A 27,703-nucleotide genomic window follows, 5' to 3' on the forward strand; every position below is an offset into this window, starting at 1 on the left:
CAAGCCTTGCAATACAAGAGGCTTTAAATGAGCCTCTTGTTCCATCTGGTTCCAGATGCCACAGATGTGAAAGGTGCTGCCATCTGAGAAGCAGCCAGTCGCTCACTGTGTTTTGTGCCACTGTGGCAGCACGCTCCACCCCAGCCCCACTGTGGTGCCCATTGTGTGCCAACCCTGTGACTCAGCAGCGTAGTCCGGCGTGGCACATCATGTCTGGTTGTGTCTTGTCGGCATGGTAATCTAATAGAAAGCTGTTATTTTGGTTGGATGGGTTTTCAGGATGGTAGACTTGTGTAGTCTGAGGATCTAAATCCAGACTGTGGATTCAGAATTGAGCTATCTTAAGTTTAGGTGCCTATTAGGTTTTCTTTTTTAAATGTCAATATTGACACCGCAGATGAGGTGATGGTTTGTACTGAGCAGCACCTGACCTGTCTGTGGCCCTGTCAAGCGATCGGATGATGGATGCTGCTCAGTGCTCGGTAGAGGTGGTCTGACACGTTGACAGGCTCCATTAGAGCTGCTGACAGCTCTCGCCTGGGTCACATAGGTCAGATTGAGTATTCACAAAACCAGTAACAAACACCGGCTTCAAACACCGGCTACACTCTGTATTTTGCCAAATTTAAATTACAGCATTTCAAAATGAGGATGTATCTCATTCAAAGACTAACAAAGAAACATGGAGTAAAAAAGGTTCATCTGGAAATTTTTCTATTAAGTAATACGGATTCATCCTTTAAAAAGCCTGAACAGTTACTGACCTTTTTCCTCATTTCTATACTTTCTGTCAGGCAAACAACCAAAATGAAAAGAAAAAACTGAATAAAATCAAATTTTCAAACAAAAAGCTATGTAGCAATTAATAGACAGAAAAAGAGCATCTCAATGTGTAATAAATGTATTCTTTAATATGTACATGCAATCACCAGATAAAGAGAATGATATTCACCAAGGATTTGAGGAAAGTGACTTTTCTTACCTTTTGAAGTTGTCATGAAGGAGAAACTAAGTTCAGGTGGAGTGTAGCCATTTAATGGACATGTGTATTTATCCAGCATGACTGTTGGGCGCCCTGTTTGTTTTGGAACGGCTTAAGGAAGTTAGAGAGGAAAACAAGTTTACCCTGAGGTCTGCTGCCCAGACAGGTAGCCCTCTATAGTGGGATTCCATTTTTCTTTTTTTCCCCTCAGATTTTTTTTTGTGTGTGAATAAAAGTGTACCTCTCCACTCACCGGAGTCCCAACTCCCCGACCTCTCCAAACAGCCAGTCCATAGAAACAAGTGTTTGATGTGTGCGACCAGAGCAGCTACTCCCCAGGTCTTACGACCGGGTTTAGCGTCCCTGTTTGAAGAGGGAAAACCTTGATGTATAGGTTTACCTGCTCGGTTGCGGTCGAAAAACCGCAGCAACAAGGCAGCAGAGGAAAAAGAGCAGCGCTCTCATGGTTTCCATTTCTGCCATCAGCTTCACGTGAGCTCATGAAGGCACAGAGCCTGTCGAACAAATATGAAACGCTGCCTTTGTCAGATGAAAGTTTTTAAAGTAGGTTCTGAATTCATGCATAATGTATGAGGGGGGTTCAGATATGTTGGGGGGAACCCAACTAAGCTTTCAGTGAGCCTTTGAAGATTTTGTTTACCTGCTCGACTAATATTTACCGTCGCCGTGATCAAACGCTGGCCATCGAGCGGGGAGCGAAGGCCACAAATATTGTACTGAGTCGCGTCAATGTAGCAGCTCTGTACAACCGCTCACTTGTAACATGCAAACATCTAATTGTATTAGAGACGTTTGAGCGTTTTTAAATTTGGTGGTGGATATGTTTGATGTAATAAAGGGTAGCCCTGTGAAAAATAAACATCACTGATCAAATTCAAGTTGACAAGCAGTCGGATAAGTGACAAAATTGCGTCTATAAGAAACACATCTTGCGCCTGTCAATTTCTTTAAACTTCAATTGCCCCTCGACTTTTTCGCTTGCATCAAACCACATGTCTTCCAACGCCATTTTGTTACATCTCTAAATATCGCTCCTTGTTCTTCTTGTTTCATTCCCCCAGTTATGTTTTGAGTTCATCTTGCCTAATATTTAACACTGGCAAAGTGCTCCCCTGCCTTCTCCTCATCCTGCTCCTCATTCACCCTGGTGTCTCTCTACTCCTCTTCTCGTTGCAGGTGTGGTCCAGCAGAAAGTGTTGGGTATCATCCCATCCAGCACGGCGGGTGGCGCCCAGACCTACACCACATTCCAACCCCGCACTACGACGCTCAACATCAGGCCCAACACCCCCGGCTCCCAGCAACAGGTACAGCTGCCTTCTGTTCTCACCTTATCTGTGAAGAGTTTTTTTTATAATCACTTCTGTCATTATCATCTGTACATTTGAGCTTTACTTCATTTTTTTCCATTGGTTTATTTTCTAGTCTGTTTGCAAAAATAAAGAAGTAAATACAATGCCTCTCCGTTACCATTTCTGTTGCTCTCTGTAGTTTCTCTTTACATTAGTTTTACCATAGGAAATAATGTATTTTATATTGAAACCAGATGTTTGTTTTTATTGGGTTTTTTTTTATCCTAGACCTCACTCTTATTGTCAGATTCTCATAGTTTAGGGATGAACCTGTCGTCTTTATTATTAATGTCTTGACGCAAATATCTCTCCAGGTTCTGGCAGCTGGTAGTCAGATCCGTCCAGGAATGACAGTGATCCGAACCCCGATCCAGCAGACAGGACCAATGGGAAAGACGATACTTCGGACACCTCTCGTGGTCCAGCAAGGTAACGTATTCCTCTTGTGAGCTTGAGTGCTTTTTATTTGGCCAAAGAGGAACTCACCCTCAAAGAATAACTGACCACTGGCAGCAGGTTAAGAAATTAAACATAAACTGTGCCCCCCACCACCACCACCACCACCTCTCACCCCGCTGTGAGTCATGTATGTTGCCCAGCCTCTATGGCTACATGTTTATTGCCTGCTCCGTGTCAGATCTGCCACACTTCTCTCTTCCAGGTCAGGGTGGCCAGCAAGTAGTGACGCAGATCATTCGAGGCCAGGCAGTTTCCACGGCAATATCTGGTGCCAGCCCCGTTGCCACAGTCACTGGCCAGGGGGCAGCCAGCCCCACCGCAGCAGGACAAGCGGCGGGCCAAACACCGCCCGGCACCCCACGGGCACAGGGGCAAGGCCAGGTTAAACTCACGCTGGCACAGCTCACCCAGCTCACACAGGTCAGTGAGGGAAATGTTATCTTGAGCACATAGCAATGGAATTAGTCTTTTTATAAATTATTTGTGTGTATCATTTACAAAATCTTTGAGATAAATTTAGTGTTGAAAAGATTAATGATCATGTCATGTGCATATTATTCCTCCTGACATGTTGTTCTTTACAATAAAAAGTGAAAAGAAAGTAAATAGTTAAAGAGCTAAAAAAAAAAAAAAAATTATTATTAAAACATACACTGCCCATCCAAAAAACAAGAAAGTCACGCACTCTAATATTTTATTGGACCGCCTTTAGCTTTAATTTCGGCACGCACTTGCTGTGGCATCGTTTCAATAAGCTTCTGCAATGTCACAACATTTATTTCAAATATTGTCAGTGGGGTTAAGGTCTGGACTCTGTGGTCACATTGGACCACATTTCTTCCTTGAAGATGATGGTTCCCGATCCATTATACAGTGTATACCCCGATCCATTCAGTCTTTAATAATACGTTGGACAGTTCTTAACCCAATATTAGTATTCTCAACATTCTCCTTAGATGTTTTTTTTTACTTGATGCCAATAATTTGACCCTTCTGAAACAGATTATCATATTTTCCACGACCACAGGAAGTGTCTTCCAACATGGTTGTTTAAAAAATGAGACTGCATCAGTTAGGGCTAAATAAGTTGTTTCCAGCTGAAACATAATCATCCATGCAGTAATTATCCAATGGGAGGCTCTTACCTATTAGCCTAGTTAAATCCAAGTGGTGACTTTTTTTTGGACAGGCAGTGTAACTGCACTGTTCCCTAACCTCACTGCTCTGATGTATCCTCCGACTAACAACCCCCTCCTCCTGTAGAAGCAGCAGGCGGGGTCGGGGGTCGATCGGCAGGCTGGTGTCGGCGGCACCCAGCAGGCTCTGACGGTCATGGTTCAAGGCCAGGGTCAGACCACCGGCCAGCTGCAGGTGATACCTCACGGGGTCACTGTCATCCCAGGGCCGGGGCAGCAGCTCATGCAGGCGGCTCTGCCCAACGGCCAGGTGCAGCGCTTCCTCTTCACACCCTTGGCCTCAGCTGCCACCCCCACATCAAGCACAGGTACAACTAATACACAGGCAAGGCTCAGACAGATCAGCTATCATTCACGTGCACACTAAGGTTGAGTCAAAGAACTGAAAAAAGTGGGAAAATACCCCTGAGTAGTAAACTGTATCAGAAAGTCACTCAAAATTGCGAGAGACAATACAAAGGAAGCTCAGAACACCTCCATTTTCTGCATTTACATTTAAGAAATCATAAAAACACAGTAGTTAGAGTAGATAAGTAAATCTGTGCATATCACTGCGCCATGTTGTGAATGTGACATTTAAGTCTTTATCTTCCCTTCCTCTCCAAACCCCTTGTTTCTCTAGCCACCACAGTTCCCGGTCAGCCCAACTCCACCTCTACGAAAACCCCGGCCCAGCCCGCCCAGCAGGCAGCAGCCCCCGTCCAGGCAGGGGTGCCTCCACTGGCCACCACCAGCAGCCCTACTTCAGCCACTCCACAAGGCCAGCTGCCCCCTCAGACGCAGGCCCACATGCCCATCCAGTCCCCCACCTCCCTGCAGGTTAAAACACAGGGAGGAACGGCCCAGCTGCAGCTGCAGCAGACGCCTCAGCTCATCAGCATGTCTGGACTGCAGCAGCAGGTACAGGTATGATTAGAAAATAAACATAGTGGTTGGTACTGGAAAATGAGCCATAAAACCTCAGTCCACTACGCCTGTAGTTCAAATGACGCAGGTGAAGCTACACAGTATCCAGTAAGACACTTTACTGTACTGGGGAGTGTAATCTGTTGCAAGGCTAATAAAGAAGTTCAAACATTTGAAGCCCAGATCATTCTGTGAACCATTGATTTCATCTGTCTGGTCCAAACTGTGTCTGGATTCTGCATTAGCAGCTTTGATCGTATAATGTAGCTGAAAGTGTGATGTAACCCCCTAAATAAATACTTCATGTAAATGCACAAGCAAAAACCGATGATTTTCTTTTCTGCTCGGTTAAATGTGTGTATCTTGTGTTTCTTGTGTTCAGGTGCTGGCTCAGCTGCAGGCCCAGCAGGGTGGAGGCTCTCTGCCACAGCACATCAAACTGCAGCTTCCTATCCAGATACAACAGACCGGGACCACCTCAGCTCAGGGAGGACAGGTAGCCCAGCATGTTTGCTAAACTAGATCGTAACTCATGATACTTTTGAAAGCTTTTGATCACAGTGAAATTAAAAGCAAACATTGGGAAATTAGGAGGCTTTGTGTGTTTTATCTTCTGGCTACCTGTAGCAGATCAGATACAAATGGGTCATATAATCCATTTTTGATGACTTCACACCACTAAGTATCTCATCTGGGTCAGGGGGAGTACAATATTACATAATTTTTTCTTTTCTTTTTTCTTTCTCTTTAGTTTCCTCTTAAACTGGTACTTTTCTCTACATCTTTCATATTTTTTTTCTTTTTGATTTTGCTCATTTAAATTACAGGGATGAAGTCTTTTTTTTTCACCCCCCAAGTGCATTTATTCAACACACCACCATGTTGTTGTCTGTGCAGATTGGGAACGTGGTGACCATCCAGGCAGCTTCTGTGCAGGAGCAGCTGCAGAGGATCCAGCAGCTCAGAGAACAGCAGCAGCAGAAGAAGAGACAGGCCGCCGAGGCCAAGAGAGAGCAAGCCCTCAACGCAGCCAGCCAGAGCGACATCATCCAGAAACAGGTGCGTCGAGTGCGCAGTGTGCTCTGGCAGCCGTCACAGCCAGGTCATCCATCTCGCTCCAGAGCCGTCCGTCTCCCTGCCATCAGTACATAAACAGTCACCGTCCTCCAACCGCCAACCCTCCGCTAAGACTGGGTTTATTTTTACAGTCTCTGTCTGTTGGGCTTAATACTGCCAATTATGTGTGTGTGTGTTTTCACCTGTCGCTGTGTGTATTTACTATACTCTGCATGTATGTTATACATTTGATCATTTCCTCTCAAAAATGTAAATATCTGTTCTGCTGCTGAACGCGCTGCCTGCTCTGATGTTGTGTTTCAGGTGGTGATGAAACAAAACGCTGTGATCGAGCACCTGAAGCAGAAGAAGACCATGACGCCTGCAGAGAGAGAAGAGAATCAGAGGTTTGTGTTCATAAATTTTGTTTCCGTGTGCGTAAATGTAGGCAGGACATTTTGCTTGTATTCAGACAAGAGGTCGGGGATCATAAGAAGCGCCTGATTTGCTTCACCTATCAGATAAAATGCACCGTGACAACATGCAGACAAGAACGGCATAGAAAATATGTTTAGGATCATTATCTGTGAGACGTTCCTGCCTCTTTCAGTCGATGCCTTTATGCTCTGATCTTATGGATGTGCATCCCCAACACTTGGCAGTCTATATCCCGTCCCCCTCCTGTCTCCATGTGACATTGATTCAACACCATACTGGGAGGTACTACGCAGCATGGGAACTTTTGGGTGTGTAACCATCAACAGCTGCATGTCCTCACTGTGACCCTGGGAGCATGAACACAAAGACAAATCCATTTATAAATGAGAGGAGTTGTACAATGAAATCACACAAAGCCCTAGCGGCCCTTTCACTGATTTGTGGGCATGTAGTTAACTTTTATATAAACCACCTTTCAGATTTTTTATTTATATATTTTTTTTCTGTGTAGTTTCTCCCTCTGAGTACATTCTGTCCAGAAAATGAAGTAATCTGACTTTTATTACTAACATTACGTGTATTGATTCTCAGATGGCGATTGTCTGTTTTAACCGTGTATCATTCCACTGAGTCGTACTGCTGCCGGTATCCTGGCACTGTTTTACCAAAGTACCGGTAGTGTAGTACCCAGAGTGATGTGTCACTTTGACCATTAAAAAAAAAGTGCTGTTTTATTTTGTAAGATGAGCTCGGACAGCCACCGCTCCTCTGAACACCAACAATAAAATCTATGAAATCAAAACCAGAAGTGGAATGTTTAGAAAAGCTCGTTCCTTCCCTTCCTTCCATCTTCATATAGATAGATTATACTCTGACCTACCGTTGACTCTGACAACCCCGTGTTTATGTCCACAGACGGTGTGTCAACACTGTTTCCATTCACACAGACCTGAAACACCAAACCCAGACTACCGTGACATCACTACAGCAGCTCTGTCCGTTGTCCGTCTCCCTGCTTACTTTTTCCTCCTTTTTTCCATTTCTTCATGTCATCCTTTTCTCCCTCTCGCTTTTCCGTCAAAACATAATCCCGTCGGTGCAAGCCTGGAACTCACATCATCACGTCGGTTGTGTTGGCGTGTCCTGTTTCATTTGTGTCCTCCACTTTCACGCTGCATTTGCAGTGTGTATTTCAGAGCACGCTGCAGGAGCCCTGGCCCGTCTTTGACCTCGGCAGCCATGGATGTGTTTGTATGTCATTCACACAAACATGCCCTGGACCAGGCTCTCGGAACGGTTTTCGATCCTAGTTGTGAATGTTAGCGAACAGCGGTGAACATACTGCATACGTAGAGCCATAACTTTTATATTTACATATAAATAGTCAGGCTGTCAATTTTCTTTTCTTACTTTTCATATCTTATACATAGTTTTCTCATCCAGGATCCACTGGTATCACACTATATAGGACTTTATGCACAACCTTATGTATTTTACTTTTCTCTGTCCCTCACATGTTTACAAGAGCAGTGTGGCTTCTCACTCATCTTCTATCTGTCCATCTCTAGACTCACTGGGCGACCAAATACCTCTCTTAACATCTGTAAGACACACGGTCTAGTAACACAACTAGGGGACTAGAAATGATGGCACCGTTGTTTCTACTTTTCATCGCTTGTAGCCGTGTTAGGTTTAGGATCTAAAGTGATTGTGCATTTCGTCTGTCAAGTCATGCAGAAAGCTTTTCCGAGCAGTACAAGCAGAAATGGTAGGAAAGAAAGCAATTTGTTTTTCCAAGATGTAGGTTTCCTTTTTTTTTTGCATTCTGGCTCTTATTTGATAGGTCACAGTGGAGAACAGAAAGATGTAGAGCCAGATAGAGACGAGATACAAGAAAAGCGCAGGACCAGAGTCAAACCCTGGACTTTTGGAGTCACATAGCTCAAACAACCGAGCCACTAGAATGCCTCAAGGACCTGTGCCGAGAGAAATGCTCTCTTTGTTCATTGATACGCACTGCCGTTTCTAACATGTGGAAAGTTAGATGTTCACATTTTTGAAATAGCCAGTAGTCTGCAGGTTGTGCTCTCTGAAACATTGAAGCATTGTTTGGATTAATATTCGGCTCCTTCCCACTGGTGTGTCAGAGGGATAACTTTCTTCCTCTGTGTCCCGACTGTACTGGCTTTCTGAATTTAAGATTCAGATCTGTGATAATCCTCTCCCTCCCTGCTCTTTTATCCTTCGCCTCTCTCAGCAGGAGTATTATTTGTCTTTTATTCCTTTAAAATACCCTTAATGGGCCACAGCCCTATTTCACATGGGTCCTCATTAGACTGAGCAGGCCTGTTGTTGAGCTCTGTTTTTAGGTTTAACTATGACCTCTTTTTCTGCTGGATTCAAGGGTCTGTTCATGCCCAGTATACAGGGCCTTACTAGTCTATACAATGTGCATTAATGATCCGCTGTAACTTGTAAAAGGTCACAAGGATGTAGAATCTGAATGAAGTCCTTTTCTCTTTTTCCCCCTCCTCCTTCTTTGTGTCTGTCTAGAATGATTGTATGCAACCAGGTGATGAAGTACATCCTGGACCGGATAGACAAGGATGAGAGGCAGGCGGCCAAGAGGAGGAAGAAGGAGGAGGTGGTGGAGGCGAAAAGGAGGTTGGCAAATGCCAGCAAGCTCTCCTCGCTCCTTTACCGGCACAAAGAGAGCCTCAAGATGGAAATCCTGAAGAAGCGAGCGCTTCTCGACAAGGAGCTGCAGCTTGAGGCTCAGGTACGAAGAACTGAAGGGAGGCACACAAAATGATTTGTTGAACAGAGCGGGAGTCTGTTCATAAAAGGAGGTTCATAAAAAAAATGATTTAATTGCCTTTATTGCGCCAAAAGGTCTTACACATTCATAAATCTGTAGAATATGACCGGTGTAGGAAACTCTACTTGTTTTTGACCCCCTCTGTCTTGACACTCCACTCCTCAGGAGGAGCTGAAGCGAGACCTGTTGCGGATGCGGAGGGAGAAGGAGAGGGAGAGGGCGCAGGCTGCGGCCCAGCAGGCAGCCCAGGCCGCCGCCGCTGCAGCCGCCGCTCACAACCAGCAGCAACACACTCTGGCACACACGCATGGCATCGCCGCTCAGCACCACCACACCACCGCCATCACCCCCACACACAAACGGAAACGAGAGGAGGAGAAGGAGACCACGCTGTCGGCGAAGTCCAAGAAGAAGAAGATGATCTCGACGACGAGCACCAAGGAGAGCAAAAAGGACACCAAGCTCTACTGCATCTGCAAGACGCCCTACGACGAGACCAAGTATGATCATGCTCCCTTATGCTTAATCAAATACTTATTTTTTGGTACAGTAACTTCACTAGGAACCTTTTAGTTCCTGGATTTAAAGTCATGACTCTGAAGAAGTCACAGCTGAGGTTGTACTTTTGGGCTGCAGTCAAACACAAGCCCACGGGCTGTTTTTCGTCGTTTTCTTGCTGACTGTCTAAAAGAAAACAAGTAAAACCAAGAATGAAACTAAAGCAATCTGGTCACAGACTAAAGCAGAAAAAAAATCTCAAAAATAAGTAATCCCTGCATTTTACCTTTCCTCCTTCACCATCTCTTTCCACCATGTTGCATTTTCTCATGTCAAACAAAAAACAAAAAGTCTCTTTTTGATGCATTAAATTTTTCTGATTTATATGTGGTGGAAACATTAAAAATACAAATGCTTTACGGTACATTTAAATCCTAACTATATCTGTATCACACTCCAGTGTTGTGTACATGGGCTTTAAATCAGCACTGCTCTGACATAACTGATATCACTCAACTGTCAGCTGTAGCCACTAGTCTTTAAAAAAGTTGACTTCAGTCATTATTCAACAAAGGAACCATTAAATGTTTCTCTCTCCACAGGTTCTACATCGGCTGCGACCTTTGCACCAACTGGTACCATGGTGACTGTGTCGGCATCACAGAGAAAGAGGCCAAGAAAATGGACGACTACATCTGTGTGGAGTGTAAACGAGGCCAGGAGGGCACCACAGAGGAGTTGTACTGCATCTGTCAAACACCATACGACGAGTCCCAGTAAGCTGTGTGTGTGTGTGTATGAAAACAACAGTTAAGGGCTGTTCTGCCTTGCTGACTTAACTAAACCTCACTGCTTGACCTCCACCCTTTTGATCAATAGTGATCAGTGAATGACAAGGAAAGTGTGAATATTTAAAGCTCCGAGAGAAAATCGATACTGGGTGCTTTCAGACAGACACGGTTCTGGTTCTGGCTCTGGCTCTGGTTTCTGTGCTTTCTGGCGAACCAGCCCACGTTCACACCATTTTAAGTGGAACCAAAGTGGGAGGACTTTACTCTGCTTTACTCTGGCAGAAGTAAACACAACACTGGCAAAAATGTTTGCTTTTTTGCTGTCTAAATAATCCCTCTTCAGTTTTTAAAGTTGATTAATTATTTGGTCTGGTGTTCAAGTGAACCCAGCCTTTGCCATCCCTTACCCAAAAAGATAAGAATTACTTTACTTTATGAAGCGCCAAAGGGTAATTCATACAACTTGTTCTTTCTTGTAATTCTGTAGACGCCAAAATCGCCATTAAACATTTTGTTTCTTTGGCAGACCACGACAAATAGCTTTTCCCCAGGTTGTCAGTCGCTCCTCTCCTCCTTCCTGCTCATCTACAACATGCCCACGGATGATGTAACGGTTTGCAGGGAAGAACCAACTATTTCTTGGTTCCCTTGAGAATCGACTTCTCAGCTTCCAAACCTGTTTTTTTTTTTTCGGTCTGAACGCGCCGGCTGGTTCAAAACTGGGTTTGGGAACCAGAGTGAGAACCCCTAACAGTGTTCACACAGAGAGAGGGGCAGCTGGTCAGTGGACTGAAAACCACGGCCTGCTGGCTGTGAGGCTGCAGTGAGAACCACTGGGCCGCCGCACTTCGCTCTATAAACTCCTTGAGTAATAGTTTTGACTTTTTTGGTTCAGCGGCTACTTCCTCCTCTTCTTCAGGACCTGAATTGCTGTTGTTGTTGTTTCACAATCACTGGCTCGTTGTTCTGGTCCCAACACTCTAATCAGCCAGAGAGCAGGATCTTTACTTAACAGCGTCAGTGCACTTCCTTAATATCCTGCACTCGGTTCCTTTGCAAGATGGGACATCACTCAGCAGTGTGAATTTTCTCTGCTCATCCAGTAATGCGACATAAACCCTGTTTGCAAAGCGCCTTAGCACTGCTTCGTTGAATACCGGTCGCTCCGATTACAAGAGTCTCGTCTCCTGCTGATCGCACTCCGTTATGGTGAATGAAGTGTAATCGACGGGAGGAATCGTGTTCTCCCTCCTTTCACAGAACAAGCTCTCCGCTTCATCGGTAAAGACGACAGAGAGCTGTAATTCTCCAGCGAGCTTCGTACAAGCTTCTTACCTCCTCCTCACATACTTGGTGATCGAAACTGGCAGCGGTCACGTTGAAGAATGTGGCATTTTGACTTCGCTGCAGCTTCCTTGCCCAGCGTGGTTTTCCCATGTCCAAGCAAACCACGCGCTGGAGCCCTCATGATAGTTAAAGAGCTCTGGTATCAGGCAGGATGGCAATGAATGGCTTTTTTTTTTTTTTCTCTGCTCACTCGAGTTTATCAGTGTGCCATCCACAGCCTTAACGTTTTTTCTAACATCCCTCTTTAGTGTCTGCAGTCACCATTTTGAGCTGAGTTTATGTGAAGGTTACGGTTAGGTCATGTAAGGGTTACAGTTACAGTCTCAACAGCTTCTCAACCAAAACCCTGAGCAATACACCGTCCAAATTTGATATCGAACAGATGAGTGGTTTTAAAGAAAATCAAAGGACAGAGAGACTCTATATGAAAGATAGCTCTTTTTACAAAAAAAAAGAAAAAGATGGCTAATTTTCATGCCTCCACACTGATGGCAGCCAGAACAGGAGGTGTTTTGCTTTCCTGCCTTAATGCCTTGATGAGACTAGTTATATTTTGGTGGTCAAAGGTCACAAAACACTCTTGAGCCATCACTCAAGACTGCACACAGAAAATATGAAAATTGTTATTTAATGTGACTCAAACAGCGGACAAAACCTAAACTTAGGCCGACGACTTGAAATGCAAAAGCGTCAACTAAAAGTCAACACTTTGTCGCCCTCTCAGGTTCTACATCGGCTGCGATCGGTGTCAAAACTGGTACCACGGTCGCTGCGTGGGCATCCTGCAGAGCGAGGCCAACCACATCGATGAATACGTGTGCCCACAGTGTCAGTCGACGGAGGACGCCATGACGGTCTTCACTCCGCTCACTGACAAGGACTACGAGGGTCTGCGGAGAATCCTGCGTTCCCTACAGGTGAACAGCCGCCACCACTGCACACGTTCACACCAAACCATCTGCAGCAAAAAGCAGCGGTGAATGGAAGAGGGTTTGTGATAATCAGGCAAAGATGAACCAGTATTGACAGATAGCTGCAATACTGTTGTGAAAAGGAAATGTAATTTAGTGAAGGCACTAAGAAACAAACGTAATTATGCAAATCATAATAAAAGAATAAAAACCTCCCCATGTTATGAACCATGCGGATACACCAGCTCTCTGAAGCAGCTGTAACAGAGCAGTGGTGTTTTTATGAGCAGCAACCGACTGAACACCAACACAGCTCCTCCTCGTCCCACTACAGTGTAAAGGCAGCAAACAAAAGTCCTCTGTGTGCGACTTATCAGATGGATTCGAGTCCCCAGAGCTCCACTTGGACCGCTGCCTGGAGTCAGATTTTTTTTTTTTTTTTTTTTTAGCTTCCCTTTCTTTTCTCTTACTCCCCCTCCTCCTCCTCCTCCTACCTCTTCTCTCATTTTCTCCTCCTCTGTCCAAGTGGTATTTTTGTGTGTGTGTGTGTGAGTGAGTGAGAGAGTGAACATCTGTGTTGACCCACCTGCTTCCAGTGTCATTTTCACGGTGCTGTTTGTTTTTCTTTATTGGCTTCAGCTTTCTCAAGTGTCTTGTCTTTCTCTTCATCTCTCTCTTTCGGGCCCTCCCTCCTCTGCAGGCACATAAAATGGCGTGGCCGTTCCTGGAGCCAGTGGATACAAATGACGCCCCGGACTACTACAGGGTCATCAAGGAACCAATGGGTGAGTGTAACGAATGTTCAAAGGCCGCGGCCACGTGACACAAATAACCACAACACGGTTTGTGATCGAACGTCTCCCAGCTACTCTCCAGAAGCCTTTGGGAAATTAGTTTTCCCATTCCCATTGAACATGCTCATTCCACCACTGAGTGCCTGTATTTATGCACATATTGAGCTTTTATACATTTCTCACTATTTTAACGGCTCCACCATTTTTTCCCCCTCTGTATTATCACGGCCCCGCTGAAGAAGCCTGTTGAATTAAAATGCTTATCACTGAACAGATCTCCAAGTCATACAAATGTAAAGTTCTGTATAAATGATGCATCTTACAGCTCATTTACCTAAAATTGCATGTGTTTAGTCGATGGTGATTTTCCAGAGACACATCAGTTTTTGAGATTTAACTTCCTCAGTTTCTGCTTGATTTGTGCTGTAGCTGCAGGATGTAGTTTAAAGACAAAACAAAAGGAAACACGTTGTCATTCAAACTACAACAGCAAATAGAGTATGATTGATAAAGTATGATTGATAATTTTCACTATTTTACAGTCATGATAAGTGAATAATGCATACATTTAAATAAAAAGGCACATTAATTGATGATGAAAATAATGAATACGTTTTGTAAACCTAGACAATATCATGCAACAGTGATTATTACTGGACACAGTGCAAGTTTTAAAGGGAGCTGTGGTCCAGGGCAGAGCTCTTCAGACTTTAGACTCCGTATCTTTTGTGGACTGGACTCATGAATTTTAACGTCCTTTAACTACTTTGACTGTGTTATGTAGGAAAACATCAGATCATGAGTTGTGAATCAGCAGATACTTAATACTGAGCTGCTCAGACCAGGATTGGGAGCAATCTGTGTTCAGTAGATCAAGTTGCCTCAGTCGTACTGTTTTCATTTCATGATTGCTTTAGGCCTCGGACGTAACAGCCGGTCTCTATATCTCCAACATTAAAACACGGCCGTCAGGAGGCTCGCAGGGAGGAAGCCCTCCAACTCAGATCAAACCGGCCATGTAAACGGGGACTTTCGTCAACAGGGCCTTTTTGAACTTCCACACAAACAAACCGTTAATGAGCTGCTCCGGGTCTGCCGGGCTCCCTGTGGAAAGGGACCAGCTCCACACTCGGCCCCTGTTGGCCTGCTCCTGGAAACCCCTCCCCTCTCCCTTCCACCGCAAGAAAAAGACCTTGTTGATTTTCAGAAAATAAAAAGAGCATTTGGCCGGTGTAGCTGCAGCCGTTGGTAGTTTTTGGAGGGTTTTGAGATGAAATCTGATGACAGAGAAGAAGGAGGTCTTTGATATTGACCATGAGGTCTGTAAGCCCCTGGCCAGCTGGGTGGGGGTTAAGGAGGTTAAGAGTCGGATATGTTTGTTTAAAACGCAGCCCCGGGGACGCCGTGCAGAGCAAACCCGCCGGCAGCAGCTGATCAAACCAAGCCTCAGCTGCTGCCAGTTAGCCTTCTCGCTAACTCAATCTCATTTAATTCAGTTTCTAACTCAGTCCAACCAGGTTAGTGTCACTGAAAGCTCCTTGTCAAAGCGGCTCTACACTGATTCATTGGATGGTCAAAGGTTCCATTAATTAAGGGTGGATTTTTTTGTCTCAGGAATGACACTCGGATAATGACACTTTCCTCAGGAATGACAAATCGGTCAGATCTCACTCGACTCTGAAAGTCTGAGTAGATCGAGGTTAAAGCTGGCAGACGCTCTGGATTTTTGCTGTCATATATAAAGTGATGAACTGTGCTCCCAGGAAACATATTTGAAAGCCTGTCAAAGACATCCCACATAAGCTGCAATTACTTTGGAGCAGACATGCTGATTTGATCAACAGAGTTGATTAGAAAAGCTATTTATCTGCTGCTTCCGCATATGTGATGCTTGTCTCCAGCAAGACCTCGCAATTAAGTTTGTAGGATTTGTTTTGTTCTGTTACATACTGTACATACAATCTTTGACCAAATATATTTTTGCAATCCCCTGTTTTCAGACCTTTCCACCATGGAGGAGAGGTTACAGAAGCGCGAGTACGTGAAGCTGACAGAGTTCGTGGCGGACATGACCAAAATCTTCGATAACTGCCGCTACTACAACCCCAGCGACTCGCCGTTCTACCAGTGTGCCGAGGTTCTGGAGAACTTCTTTGTCCAGAAGCTCAAAGGCTTCAAAGCCAGCAGGTAAGACGGGCGGACGACGAAAACGATGAACACTCGTTAGGAAAAGAAACACGAAATGGCAACTAGTTAGAAACAGTCGTGCAGTCGTAAGAGCTTCACTGAATAAAAGGGCAGAGTCGTCGGCAGCTCCAGCCATGCTGCTGTCTGACCTCTGACCTCCCTGGAGCCTCAGCAGACACAGGCCTTCTCCAGAGAGAGCAATAAAACATAACTTTTTATGGGAAAGCCCATTGTCACTGACACTAGTCGACTGCTCCTTCCCTTTGATTTCCTCAATCACTGTCTCGTGTTCCCTCCACTCACCTACTGTTTATTTGTGGACACGAGTGAATGCTCATACAGCCAGGTCCACATGAAACTATCATTGTAAGAGTGATTATTTCTGTTTGTGTCATTTTAAAGTCTCATTTGTCTTCCGCACTATTGGAAGTGATACATGCATTTGCCGACATGAGATTATTTTTTTCTCTCTGCGGTGCCATATGAGCGTTCAGTCACACCCTCGTTCCATCTTGGTGGGTTCCTCGTTTCACACACACTCAGGCTTCGGTCCGCTGGTTTTACACCCATAACAACATCTCTGCCTCGGCTTTCACTCTGTAATCAAGGTCCATTTTCTGTTATTGATGTTTTTACATGATTTATAGTCCGTGAAACAGCCCAGTTAAAAAGCAAGTTGTGGCCATTTATGCAGTTGCCTCTGCTGCTGTGCATCACATGGAAGCAGCCGATCCTATGCAGTTGAGCCCTGCACAACAATTTAGCACCTTGTAGCATAGGAATGTTTTGCTTTGTTATGCATCCAAACTCACCTCACTGCATTTTCCTTTGCTGCGCTGCGATGTGATTTGCTTCGGGTGGATGCACACTACAAGATTTTGCCCAAGCTTAGTTGCATTTTGGTTACTTCTTATATGTGTACATTGTTTTCTTTCAGCTTTATTGATTTATGTTAATTTACTGTGGAGGAAATGAAACATTTCATGAGGAGATGCTCATAGTCCTTCTCTTGGCTCATTTCATCACGCATGGAGCGTCTATGAGCATTTCAGCTGTGATGTTTACTAAGCAGAGTCAGTCTTATGGTTTGCATCCAGCTTTTTTGTGCCGAAAACGGCAATGTGCTTCACCCGCATGTATTTACACCATCCATTCTCCCTCTCTCTCTCTCTCCCTCTCTTGCAGATTGTGATGTCAAACTCCTGGGTGCCCGGGTCACTCTTAAAACAAACAAAAAATTATAATTTGCTAACCCAGGTTCAGCTGTTTTTGTCTAAAACAGCTTTAAAAAAAACTTTGTAAGAAAGTGCATATATTAAGCCACACTATAGGTGTGATCTTTTTTTATTTTAAAAGCAAAAGGAAGGAAAAAAAAAAAAGTTTCTACTGTCTAATAATGGCAGCCATGTTGGTAACACAAAGCATTCAAGGGAAAAATGTATTTTCTTACACTTCTTGCAACAGATGACTGATATTTTGTTTATGTTGGATAATAGGCAAAATATGAAGCTAAGTTTGTCATTCTCTTTCTTGAGATACAATTTTGAAAAAAAGACACCAAGCTATTGAGTTTTTTTGTGAAATCTGAGTTCCTCTTTAAGTTCCTCACACACAGTCACACACAGATAACTTATCTTTTAATTTGACAGAACTGTTGTTTATTGTATTGGTCATAACATGCTGCAGCAGAACATTTTTACCTCATTTCTTAGCCGAGAATTAAAAAAAAAAAAAAACAAGCATGCAACATTTATTAGTTTCTTTTTACTGGCTGTTCCCATGTATAATGTTATTTTATGTGCATATTCTATCTTTTTTGTGAAGGATTATTTTTATGCTATAAAAAGGAAATAATGGTAGGAACTGTAAAAATAGATTGGAGAAAATCTAGTTTAGCTTTCCTGTTCTAAATATGGCGAGCTCGGCAGTCTCCAGTGAGAAACAAAAAGCCCTTGTACATACACTGTCGGGCCAACATCACACATCACACAAATTCGTTAACATTTCACCAACATGGCTGCTTGGGCTATATCAAAGTGTCTGACCCACTGGCATCCAATACATGTTTTGTTTTGTTTTGTTTTTTTTTGTATTTCCCTTAGTGCATATTTTTGTCATATTGTAAAGCTTTTAATAAAAAAAAAGCAAAGGAAAAGAAGTTTTCCAACTGTTTCTTCCTCCTCTCTTTGCCCGTCTCTGTAGGTCTCATAACAACAAACTACAATCAGCAGCCTCTTAGCTCCCTCCTTAAAAAAAACAAAAAAAAAAAACAAGTGTCAAAAAGGCAAGGCTTGTGGTTTCCTCTGAATGATTAAGCCCTGTGGTCCCAGTCAGGCTGCACCTGAACCTGAGCCTCTCTAGAGGAGAGCACACTCCCGGCTGACAGTCGGCTCGCACTGGTGTGACAGAGCCAGGCCTCCAACACCTCCACTGCAGTGCTGAGAGGGGAGAGAGAGAAGTCGATTCAAAAGCCCCTTTTCATCCAAAGCATCAGTGGGACCTAATGGCAGTGAAGTCACCCTTCAGACCAGGGGCAGGACGGTCCTGGACCCAGTTTGGGCGGCCTGGTCCCCCCGCTCCTACCAGTGAGGAGAGAGATCCAGGTGTGGGGAGTCAACATCAGCAGACCACGTGTGTAAACTGGCTGGTTGGACATGCAGTGACGGTCCGATCTCACGGCAGAAGCTAAATGTTGAAGAGCTGTGTTCACTCTGTAGCGGATCACTATTTGAGATTTGTGTTTCTGTATCCTATATAGCAAAGTGTCTGCTTTGTTCCTCCCGTCCAGGGATCCAGCTGTAATGTCATCCCGTCACATTCTTAAGATGCAAACATCTAAGCTTTAACTCGCAGCTGCAAATGAAAAAAAAATGGCTTCAGGAGTGCACAGATGTCCCCTGTTCGTGCCCGACGTCAGGCTAAATATACAGGATCTGCACATTTCACATACTTCACTTACCATGGGGTTCATCTGTCTCATTCAACATGGTGCATGTCTGAAAGCAGCACTTCATCGGTGCTGTAGGAATATTTGTAACTCATTCACCATAAGAAGGGATCCCATTGAACACGGTCAGTTTTCAGATCCACTTAATTCAGCTTGGCTTGGGTGAATATGCAGTGTCACCTTCCATGTTTCACACCTAACACCTCTGGACCCGTCACTTCACCCTCGGTTGTGTTCAAAGGGTGGTTATCGGACGCATTGACTCTGAACATGTCTGTCAATGGTACATTTCATTTACATTCCCTTTATTTAAAATGATATATCGTTGTAGACAGCACTCTTGAGTAATTCAACAGAACAGGGTCGTCGTTTTATTAACCGAGGGCTGCATCGCCTTCCCCTGTAAAACACCCACGACAGGCCGTCCGCCGAACACATCCTGCCCTTCTTCTGAGCTTCTATCATTTTTACTGCTTTTCTGAGATTGAAGAGAAGAATGTTACGTCTTGGCGTCCTTTTAAATGTGACCTTTATTTTAAAAGGAGGTCAAGAACGAGGCTCCAGGCTAAAACTTGTGAAAGGCTTAATTAACCCACATGTACTGTACCTCCCTCCGCACGCACGCACGCACCCACACACACAAACATAAACATCTACTCTAAGCTCTCTGTCCTTTTCTGTCAGTGGCCGAATGCCCCACCCCTTATCTATCAGCCACTTCTTCCAGCATATTTCATTGAAGTTGACAGGTTGGCTCACATCTGTCTCTCAACTCGCCCTCAAAGCATGGTTAAGTAATTGGATAATGGACTTTTCCACTCAGCATCAGCTCAGTTATGTTGCGGTCTGTGGCAGCATGTCTGGGAGTAAACTGTGAGTGGGGACTGGGGAGTCTTTGTACCGTGGGGTTTGTATGAAAATTTTATAGCTGCATTTTTAACATATTTGGGAACATTTTTGTAATGTGAGTTTATCATTTTTGTAGGAAGGGAGCAGTATTAAGACACAGTTACAGTTGTCTCTAAGTTGATTGTTGACTATTTCAAATTAATCAGACATTTCAGTTTCAATCAAAGTTTTTTCTTTTCAGCGTACAAGAGTTGAGAGATAATGTAGCTTCTGTCCTCTTTTCTGTTTGTGTGTCTTTCACACAAATGTATGTCTCTTTGTAATCTGACGATGACGTGTTTCATCCACTGTTTGTAATCTCTATTGTATATTATTGCTGTCCAAATATGTAGAAATGAAAGATTTTTAGAGCAGTAGAAACTTTTATTTTTCACTCTTTGAACCAGCAACTAAGCCCGCCTGTATATTTTAACTGTCTATTTTTTCTCTTTAATTAAAGTGAACTCTACATTTAGGTGAACTTGCCCTTTATATTAAAAGCGCTGCATATTGTGAGCATAAAGGTTTTGAATGGGGTAGAGTGACACAGTAACTCTTGAAAAGAGTTTTTTTTCATTTTTTGTAAGAAACCAACCAGTTCAGCATAACGTCTATATTGACATTGCATTTCTTGTATTATTTATTCATATCAATGAAAAGTTCTCAGTTTTTTTGAGTAATCTTGAAGCAACGAAACTGCAGATACAAAGTACTCTATGTTTTTAACAGATTGTGGCAACTCTGAAGAGATTCTCTTTTGTACTTGATAGGACATTTCATCCTAGATAATAAAGTAATGTTTTTGACACCAGCTCTGGAAAGATTTGTCTTTTCTTCGGTTGCATCCGCTTATACACTCTAGTTTATCTGATTTATCACACAAGGTTGTCACTGTGTGCTCTTGTGTAATTCTTGTATTCTCACATTGTCAGGACATGGATTTATATTGTGCCTACAGATGTTACAAATAATTTCATTATAAAAAATAAATGTAAGCATAAATACTGACTTAAGGAGAATGAACAACAGAGGGAAGAAAAATGCAATGTTAATTCTCACACTAGACACTGAAGAGCCATAAACAAGAATCCAGAACTGGATCCTGATTTTAATGGGACTCAGGATTCAAGATTGGTGTCACAAGACCTTTTAGATGACCTGGTTAAAAACAGCAACGTTGTGGACAGATTGAGACATTTAGACGTGATTAAATGATTGCAAGAATCTGGTTGTGAATCTAGTTATGATTCTCAGCTGGAAAAAACACAAAAATAACTAATTAGCATATTTCACCGTGTCCGGTCCTAGCGTAAACAAGTCTAATTGAAACCTTCAAAAAACTTGAGCCACCCCATAGCATCCCCAAGTCATGGGTCTTTGTTGTGTTTCTTTCCCTCTTAAACTCAACTGTTTGTATAAAAAAAACACTATTTTTTACTTTGCCCCCAAAAATACTTGTGTCTTATTTACTTTCAGAGAGGCGTAGGCGTACACACCAAGGACAGAACCTTGAGTGACACCACAGAACAGATTAAAAAGCGATTTGGCAGACTCTTCTTTTTGTTTGTTTGGTTAATTTTTTGTTTCATTTATCATGTCTTTATTTGATTGGCTAGTGAAGACAGACGGGAAAGCAGGCACACAGAGTGGGGGAATGACATGATGTAAAGGTTGTCTTAGTCGGGAGTCGAACCGGTGATCACCGCTGGAGGCCATGCCAACATACAGTATGCTCTAACCACCTGACCACCAAGCACCCCCAACCAACTTATTGTTTTGACCTCACCACTTAATATTAATTAACATTTCTAAGAAGTAATAATGTTAATAACGATCTCGGTTTATTTGGATCTTGCTACTTCATGTTAGTTTTTGCTTGTTTATCTGCTTATCTGCTTTCTTTATCTTGGTTTGATTATCACCCCTGTAAAGACAAAGCCCTGCCCATGACCCCAGACCACCAGGGGGCCTGAAGACCCCAGGGTCCATCGAGTAAAAGGGCCTTAGTCAGTCTATTTTGTACTTTTTATTACATTAAAAAAAAAATCTGGTTCAACAACTGAATTATGAACCAATTATAGCCTACATTCGGTACATGGAAGAGGAGAGATGGGGAAATTAAAAGCTTCTTTTTCCCTAACACCCATGTGTTGGTCTAGACCTGCAAAGCGTGTTCAAACCTCATCCTACATGATCTTTCAGGGAGAGGGGCTTTGAGGTGGTTGCTCCTGAGAGCTGAAGGACAAGGTCATGATCCTCATACAAACTCCCCTGTGATCAAATTACCAACATCACACACGAGGTCGACCTCTAAGGTTGACCCTTCTCTGTCCTTTAACGCCCTTCTCCCCTCCTCTTAACTCCCCACTCCCTGCTGCTAAGTGAATCCAGAGGGCCACATCGGCGCTGATGACCACAGGCCCAGAGTGGTTCCAGTCCACCACCCTTGTCTCTTTCTCTCACTCCCCTCTTGTGGCTTGGGGGCTATCACACAGGAAACAACTTGGAGAAATCCCCACCTCCCCCTCCTCTCTCCCCTCCTGCTCCCTTTACATCCTCTGCGATGAGGAATGTCCTCCTGCTGCGATAGTAGCCGAGATGTGGAGCAGGCTCCTGTTTCCTGCCCGCCTGCATCTGTTCCCTCCAGCGCTGATCCCAGATAGAGGCTTCGTGGAGCCTGGGAACTGACCGGCTCGGGCTGACAGACGGACAGAGGGGGAGAAGAGAGGCTCAGCTCAGCCGTGGCCGACTCCACGGACCAAGTTCCCAAGTCGGTCTACTGTATCTTCCCAGAGGCAAGACGGAGACCATGGTAGTTAAACTTTAATTAGAGCGTCTTACTTCGGGGGCTCCCCCTCATGCAATCACTGAGAATGATAATAAGGATCAATGTTTCAGTCAGAGGGGGAGATGTATGTGAGAGCGTGAGAGTGGAGGGTGAGTTCAAAGACAAATAAATTCCTCACTGGGTCATGGAGTACAAAACAAATACACCTTTTTATTGGGTTTGTGTATTAAAAGCAATGTCAGCATTCAGTGCAAATCTTTTCCCTTTCATAAAAAGCATGGGCTCAGGGTCGTACTACAATCAAGCCAGGGATTTCTGATTGAATAAGAAGCTGCTTCTTCACAAAGACAGACCCAACACCCCTTCTCCTGCCTTAATCCCCTCCCTGTGTCATTTTACATAACTGTCTTTATTCCCTCTCCAGCTCGGCCCTGCCTGCCCCTTTCTCTGATCCTGCCCTAAACACTTACCTCCTGTGCCCCCCTTCCCCCCTCCCCCCCTCCCCATCCCCCCAGCCTTCCCAAAGGAGTGCGTGTTTGTGTGTAAGCAAGAAAACAAGAGCCGACCCAAAGAGGAGCTGTGATGGAGGCACTTTTTTTTTTTCCAGGTCATGTGTCCAGGTGCGGAGAGGATCAGATTCCTGTGATTAGACTTATGGCTTAGTCCCTACATCAACACACCCCTTCCTCATTCAGCATGGCCCAAAATAAGCCGCCTTCATGACAAGTAAAGGTCCTGCTCCGCAACCCACCCACCCACCCCACCCCACCTCCTCCTTTTTCCTCTCTCCTCCTCCTCCTCCTCCTCCTCCTCCTCTGGGGTTTGCTGCTGCTTTTTCAGGCCCTTCATTCCCTCCCTTTGGACCTTGTAACAATAATAGTGCATTTCCTGCGTACCAATAACAACCACAGGGACACCATGCACGGGACTGGGTGATACAAAACAATACTATTCAGTGCAATACATCATTTTGCATTCATATCTATTAAGAAGCATCAAAGATTAATTAAAGGGAGATTTCAAAGTTGAATTTGTATGACAAGTTCCAAGGCTCCTACATTTACTAAGAGTGTGCAACTGTGATAATGATTGTTATCAATAAAAGCCAATATGTTTGAATGTAAAATAAGTTTCATCTTCTGTATTGTGTTATATAGTGTGGACGTATTGCAATGACCTTGTAGGTTGATTTTTTTTGCTTGGATTATATTGGGGATAAAAAGGCTGGATCAGATATTTTTCTCAGGATAAATATTAGGTTGTTAAATACACATGAATCAAACCAAGAAGTGCCCACATGATGCAAAATGAGGAAATATACCCATTCTATAAACTCATTTTGTTACACTATGGTACATCATAGCAGTCCATATGAAAATAAATCCATGCCTTCTGCAAAACATCCTCTCTCTTGCACAACACTGAGCGGTTAGTTACGATCAGTTCTCATAAGCTGCAATGTCTCTTCCCCTGCAGAAGGGGGCGATTGTCTTATCTTGGGTTCACCTACACCTGGAGCGTGAGGCCTCCAGGGCTTTCTGGTGTCTCCGTTTGTTGAACCTCTTGACATAGTTGCTGCTTCGCAGAAGTCCGTCTCCAGGCTTCAGTTTACCACTCAGCAGGTTCAGGAGGTCATTGGGAAGGTGGCGCCTCCGGTGGTAGATCTGGCCCATTATAATGTATCTGGTCCCTTGGGAATAAGCAAGAGGGAGCGTTAAAGTATGAGGGAGTGAAAAATGTGCACAATCAAGCAACTTTTATGTTTGCACTAAACAAGGAGTTGTTACTGCTTCTGCTGATCTCGGGAAAATAGAATTCCCACATCCAATGAAGAGAAGCTATGATGTGAACTTACAGACCCGTAATTGTAAGTGTCTGAAGAAATGTGCTTATGTGTAATGTGAATTACCCAACTCTGTGCATGCTCCCACAATAAGTGACTTTCAGGAGCCTCTATAAACAAAACCAGTGAAATCAACAACTAAAAATAATGTCAAGTATGAAATTAAGGTTGTTAAGATATTAAAGCTACAAAATAATGTAAAGCACTTAGTAATTGTAATCCACCATGAGATCTCGGCTTGCACAACTATCCTTATGATAAAGTTTAATTAGTTCAAATTTAAGGCAGATTGCTTGATTTATGAGACTTCTGTATGTTGCTGCACTCACCAAGTTTGATATCAGGGCAGGGTTTGCTGCACTTGAATGTGTCCAGGACCAGAAGGCGAACTTTGAAGAAGAAGCTGTCCGGGGTCACGTAGAGACGGCTCATTTTGTAGAAACCATCACTGCTTACCATCAGTGTAATGAGCCGTATGCCTTTACGCAACACCTCGATGTCGTGCACTATCCCGTTGATAGCTGTTTGAAAGACACGGGAAACACCACAACTTATCAACATGCTCTGAATTAATACCTGTGGTTGAGGGATCAATGTAAGAGAAAGAGTAATTCAATAGAAAATATGAGAGGACTGAAACTATGAAGCTACAGCCTCTTGACAGGAGTCTTAATGCTGTCTCTCACAGGCTACGTACCAAACTCACTGTAGCAGTAATACTCTCTCTCCTCCTTCTCCTTCCTGCACTCGCTCATGCAGAAGGCATCATGTGTAAAGTCAGGCTCTGCAGAAGGAGAAGACAAGCACAGGACAGGATGGAAGGATGAGAAGAAGAAAAGAAGAGGGACTTCCTGTCTGCTCGGAGCCGCACTCTCATTCCAACGACATTAGGAAAGAGAAGAGGTTGTCGTTACAAAACGCAGGCGTCACATCCCTCCACAGGAGACAGGAGGAGGTGGTAGACCTACGTGTGATTGGATCACATCAGTTCCTGCATTTTCCATCTGCTCTACAATACGACACACACACACAAAGCGACACGCTGACAGCCAGATTTGAGGGAAGGGGTTATAATTAGTGGCAGGGGACGTTGGGTGAGGAAAAACCATCACTGTCATTATAGCTCTTTAACTTTCAGTGTGAACTCGCTGAACTCTATATGGCTGCTGATAAGTATGATCTTGTTTGACTGACATATCATTTTTTCTTTCTTTCTCTTTGACAAGAACGTGGGAACTGGGAAGACAGAAACAACTGATGACCTGCAACAAAGTTTTTTCTTTCTTTAGAAACATTTTTGGAAAGTCTGAAGTTTCACTAAGACTGAAACTGAAATTCAGTTTGAATGCAATTTCCCCATAACATTATAATAAGGCTCTATCTGCTGTCTTTACAGGGAGTAGATGAGTAAGAGCGAGGAGGCCCAACTATTACTCTGTTTATCACATAAAAGGTTTGCATCCGTCATTGTGATTGTGTAATATTGAATATCAAAGGTCAGACTGCACAGATTATTACTGGTAATAAATAACACTGATGTTTCGCATCAGAGATTTTCCCAGATGGCTGAACTCTTGCATAATTTCAGTCTTTTGAAATATCCCAACACTAAATCTTCAACTAACAGGGAGTTTGAAAGATGACACTGCAACGCTCAGTCTTGAAGATCCTGATGAATATGGGTCAATAATATTACTACAGGGGGGTCACTTGTCAAGGTCAGGATACAATGAATCCTTATTTGTAGCCTACCTCGCCTCAGGATGTCGAAATGGTAGAGCAGGCTGGAGGAGCGCCGGTTGAAGACGACCGGCGGCCGGCTGTTGTTCCGGCTCGCCGCGCCGATACCGGACTGATAGAGGCTGGACTTCCCCGGCCGGTTCTCCTCGGGGTCCAGCCGCCGGTTGGGTGGGTCTCTCCGCGGGGAGGGCGCCGGCTGGTGCGGCTGAGCCTGGGGCTGCGAGTGGGCTGGACCCCTGGGTCTGGAGTTGGGGTGTCCCTCTGCGTCGCCCTGCTGAGGGGGGCTGGTGTTGGACTGGGCGTCCTGGCTGGGCTTCTGCCCGGAGCGGTTGGTGGCGGCGGCGGCTGCGGCTCCTGACAGCGGGGCTTTGGGAAGCACACCGGCGGCTTCCCCTCTGGTTTTCTCGCTGTTGTGCTCCAGCAGACGGTCGCTCTTGGGGCCCTTCTTGCTCTTGTTGTGGGGGGTGTGGTGGCGAGGGATGGGGGCCAGGTCGCTGTGCTTGGGCCACAAAACCGAGGGCAGAGGATGGAGGGCGAATTTGGACTCGGAGGTCTTGCTGCCTTTTTCCAGCAGCTCGTTGATGGGCAGGGAGGACTCCTTGACCACCAGCCGGCTCTGGTTGCCCGGAGCTGGATCCACAAAGCTGCTCTGACCCTTTTCCATTAAGCTGTACAACTCTGAGTTTAAACACAAAATATTTCCATTAAATTTACACAACTTGAATGAGTGGTGTCATTGCAAAACTCCTTTGATCCAGCATGGCTATAACAGCAGACTGATTTGCATAGTGGACCTTACCTTGATTAAAAATACAAAATATAGGCTACCAAACATGTAATAGTGAAATTAATATCAAACCAAGTTACATAAATCAACTTAACTCATGTAGCACATTATCAAATCTATCTAATTTTATCATGGTCAAATAGCCCACTTTTCAGTATCACCCAAGATTGTTACATTTTTTGGGGTATTGTTTTTTTTTGTGATATATTGTCACATATATTTAAATCTATGCAGTTTTGTAACTATTACATGAGGCTTAGGAGTTTAAAAGCAATCAAATAAACTACAACAGTGGATAATCCAACTAAAAGGATAAAGTAACAAGTAAAGATGTAGCCCTAAGAAAACCACTCCTGCTTAAAATTGACCCCTAAAAACTTGAAGTATGACAAAAACAAAGTTTGCACTCACCATTAACAACACGCTCCTCTGTGTTGTATAAGGGAAAGCCTAGAAACAAGAGAAACACAGTAATCCCTGTCATCCTGGATGGTCAGTGAGATCAGCTTTAAGGTCTGCAACAGAGCTGGGATTCCTGGGATTTTTATACTGCCCACTGAGATGTGAGGGGGAAAGGGAGGTAGTGGGACGTCCCAAACATAGAAATAAACACTTTGGCATGACACTCCCTTCATTCATACATGGTTGTTTACAATATAAAAGGGGAAATATGTCTCTGATATTATCTGCTGTTTACTTAGTTGTATTTTATGCAAAAGGATACTAGATTTACCTTCTGACCGGTTGTGTCCAAAATGATGACGAAAATCGAATGTATTCATACTTACTTTACTACAAATGTAATGGGTAAGATAAAACACTCGCTATTTCAAGTAATGGTTGGGGGTTATCCTGCTTCAATGCTGGATGTGATTATTGACCTGAATGTGTTTAAATTCGCCAGACTTTACTTCCCTCTGATGGCCACAGTGAGAAATTGCATGCACTTCACTG

At 44.0% G+C, this 27,703-nt stretch overlaps 2 protein-coding genes across 2 annotated transcripts in view; one reads left to right on the forward strand and one right to left on the reverse strand.

Moving 5' to 3' along the window:
• Positions 1 to 18,029, forward strand: part of LOC311004928 (nucleosome-remodeling factor subunit BPTF-like) — a 43,625-nt gene extending 25,596 nt beyond the window's left edge. Inside the window, 15 exon segments of the mRNA XM_083997154.1 lie at positions 2,180 to 2,310; positions 2,670 to 2,784; positions 3,017 to 3,234; positions 4,078 to 4,318; positions 4,633 to 4,916; positions 5,299 to 5,412; positions 5,814 to 5,975; positions 6,297 to 6,379; positions 8,964 to 9,189; positions 9,394 to 9,728; positions 10,329 to 10,502; positions 12,589 to 12,781; positions 13,476 to 13,560; positions 15,570 to 15,756; positions 17,959 to 18,029. Coding sequence (XP_083853280.1) covers positions 2,180 to 2,310; positions 2,670 to 2,784; positions 3,017 to 3,234; positions 4,078 to 4,318; positions 4,633 to 4,916; positions 5,299 to 5,412; positions 5,814 to 5,975; positions 6,297 to 6,379; positions 8,964 to 9,189; positions 9,394 to 9,728; positions 10,329 to 10,502; positions 12,589 to 12,781; positions 13,476 to 13,560; positions 15,570 to 15,756; positions 17,959 to 17,995 — 2,585 coding nt within the window. The 3' untranslated portion in view covers positions 17,996 to 18,029.
• Positions 18,030 to 23,191: 5,162 nt separating this feature from the next.
• LOC310990000 (uncharacterized protein) lies at positions 23,192 to 27,610 on the reverse strand. Its single transcript, XM_083977205.1, has 5 exons — positions 27,161 to 27,610; positions 25,975 to 26,640; positions 24,920 to 25,006; positions 24,552 to 24,743; positions 23,192 to 24,069 (listed from the first exon to the last, which is right to left on the reverse strand). The coding sequence occupies exons 1-5, from the start codon at positions 27,231 to 27,233 to the stop codon at positions 23,882 to 23,884; spliced, it is 1,206 nt and encodes a 401-aa protein (XP_083833331.1). The 5' UTR covers positions 27,234 to 27,610; the 3' UTR covers positions 23,192 to 23,881.
• Positions 27,611 to 27,703: the final 93 nt, after the last annotated feature.

Source organism: Trachurus trachurus (assembly GCF_905171665.1).
Source record: "Trachurus trachurus genome assembly, chromosome: 1".
NCBI classification, from domain to species: domain Eukaryota; kingdom Metazoa; phylum Chordata; class Actinopteri; order Carangiformes; family Carangidae; genus Trachurus; species Trachurus trachurus.